The 1,360-nt window shown below is 65.8% G+C and overlaps 1 protein-coding gene across 1 annotated transcript in view; it reads right to left on the bottom strand.

Annotated features, from left to right (window-relative positions):
• The window catches only part of LOC146585308 (adhesion G protein-coupled receptor L1-like), a gene marked incomplete at its 3' end in the record, with an annotated part of 14,038 nt that overhangs the window by 8,961 nt on the left and 3,717 nt on the right, over positions 1 to 1,360 (bottom strand). Inside the window, exons 2-3 of the mRNA XM_085323194.1 lie at positions 949 to 1,134; positions 97 to 135 (exon numbers count right to left, since the gene is read on the bottom strand). Of these exons, the coding sequence (XP_085179320.1) occupies positions 97 to 135; positions 949 to 1,134 (225 nt within the window). The remainder of the gene's footprint in view (positions 1 to 96; positions 136 to 948; positions 1,135 to 1,360) is intronic.

Genomic DNA, 1,360 nt, shown 5'->3' with positions numbered 1-1,360 from the left:
ACCACGGCCCTGATCTCCAGCCCCACGGCCCTGACCCCAGCCCAGTGACCCCCAGCCCCACAGCCCAGCCCCACGGCAGAGGCCAGCCGCGCTCACCTTGATGTAATCCTTGCACGTCCGCTCCCGCTTGTGCATCTGGGGAGGAGCAAAGGGGGCATCAGGCTGGGCGGGGGGGGGCCACCGCATCTGACCCCCCGCTGCCCCCTAGACCCCCTTCCCAAATGGGTGGGCAGAGGGGAGGACCCCGGTGTCCGAGGCACCCCAGTACCCAGATCACCCCGATGTCCAGGACCCCTGAATATCCAGGGCACCCCGGCACCCGGAGGATCCCAGTGTCTGGCACGTCCTGGCATCTGGGGGACCCGGGCGTATGGAGCACCCCATCACCCGGAGAAATCCATCATCTGGGAGACTTGGGCAGCCAGTGCAGCCTGGTATCCAGAGGACCCCACCAGCCAGAGGACCTCAGTGCCCAGAGCATCCCATCATCTGGAAGACCCCAGCGTCCGGGGGACCCCTTCACCCGGAAAATGCCGGTGTCCAGGGCGCCCCATCATCCAGAGGACCCTGTTATCTGGAGCAACCTCGTGTCCAGAGCGTCTCGTCATCCAGAAAACCCCATCACCTGGGTGATTCCATCATCCAGAAGACCTCAATGTCCAAAGCACTCCGTCATCCAGAGGTCCATGAGACCCCGCATCCAGAGGACACTGATGTCCAGGCCACCCCGTCACCTGGGTGACACCGTCATCCAGAAGACTTCAGTGTCCAAAGCACCCCATCACCCAGAGGACCCAGGCATCCTGGAGACCCAGCATCCAGAGGACCCAGATGTCCAGCGCATCCGATCATCTGGAGGACTTCGACGTTTGGGGGACCTCCTCATCTGGAGGACCCTAASGCCCAGGCCACCCCGTCACTCGGCGGACCCCGGCGTCCGGACCCCACCTTGTTGTAGTTCTTGCCGGCCGACTCGCGCTCGACGGGCCGCAGCGCCTGCAGCTGGGCGTCCAGGATGTCGAGGAGCTGCTCGAGGAGGCGCACGGAGGAGCTGACGTCGCCGGCGTAGATGGGCCCCCGCGTGTGCCGCGCCAGCTCGCTGGCGATGTTCGCCGCGTTCTCCCCGCTCTTGATCTGGGGGGATGGGGCGGGGGTCAGCGCCACATGTCCCCCCCACACACACCTTTGCACCCCGGTATTGCCCCCGTGGGGCCACCGTAAAGGGGTGGTGGTGGTGGGGATCTGCTGGGGTCGCCCCCAGGGTGTCTCATGTGGATGGGGAGCTCCCTTAGCCGGCTCTAGGGTGGCGAGGGGGGTCTTGGGGGTCCTGCGTAGGTTGGGGCACTTAGGGGTCTGTGTG

The sequence above is a fragment of the Rhea americana genome, unplaced genomic scaffold (genome assembly GCF_003343005.1).
Source record: "Rhea americana isolate MKP2758 unplaced genomic scaffold, rheAme1 scaffold_821, whole genome shotgun sequence".
Lineage (NCBI taxonomy): Eukaryota > Metazoa > Chordata > Aves > Rheiformes > Rheidae > Rhea > Rhea americana.
Note: the sequence above shows the minus strand (reverse complement) of the source record. Positions and strands in the feature narration are given on the sequence as shown.